Source organism: Ailuropoda melanoleuca, unplaced genomic scaffold (genome assembly GCF_002007445.2).
Source record: "Ailuropoda melanoleuca isolate Jingjing unplaced genomic scaffold, ASM200744v2 unplaced-scaffold38491, whole genome shotgun sequence".
Taxonomy (NCBI): Eukaryota; Metazoa; Chordata; class Mammalia; order Carnivora; family Ursidae; genus Ailuropoda; species Ailuropoda melanoleuca.
Genome location: NW_023209938.1, coordinates 1 through 551, shown reverse-complemented (window position 1 = coordinate 551; position 551 = coordinate 1). Strand labels below are relative to the sequence as shown.

General features: G+C 53.2%; 1 protein-coding gene across 1 annotated transcript; it reads left to right on the top strand.

The window, feature by feature from the left end:
* Positions 1-6: 6 nt before the first annotated feature.
* Positions 7-543, top strand: LOC117798940 (intelectin-1-like; the record flags this gene model as incomplete). The annotated part of the gene is made up of 1 exon (XM_034651397.1): positions 7-543. A coding segment is annotated over one exon (537 nt), but the record flags the coding sequence as incomplete, so codon positions are not given.
* Between the last annotated feature and the right edge of the window lie 8 nt (positions 544-551).

Here is a 551-nt window from a genome sequence, read left to right as displayed (position 1 = left end):
GCAGAGGCAGCTACAAGTGATGATTACAAGAATCCTGGATACTATGACATCAAAGCAAAGGATCTGTCTGTGTGGCATGTGCCGAATGTGACACCCATGAAAGACTGGAGAAATGATGCTTTGTACAGGTACCACACTGAGAGCGCCTTCCTGCCGGCTGAAGGAGGAAATCTGTTCCATCTTTATGAGAAATACCCTGTAAGATACGGCATTGCAAGCTGCCCCACTGGCAACGGCCCAGCTGTGCCCATTGTATTCGACAAAGGCAATGCCCAAAAGGTCACTGACTATTATTCACCTAACGGAAGAGGCGAATTTACTGCAGGGTACGTCCAGTTCCGAGTGATCAACAATGAGCGGGCGGCGCTTGCCCTCTGCTCTGGGCTGAAGGTCAACGGCTGCAACAGTGAACATCATTGCCTCGGTGGGGGAGGGCACTTCCCTGAAGCGGCGCCCAGGCAGTGTGGCGACTTTGCCGGTTTTGATTGGGATGGGTATGGAACCCGTGCAGGCTGGAGTACAAGCAGAGAGATCACGGAGGCCGCAGTGCT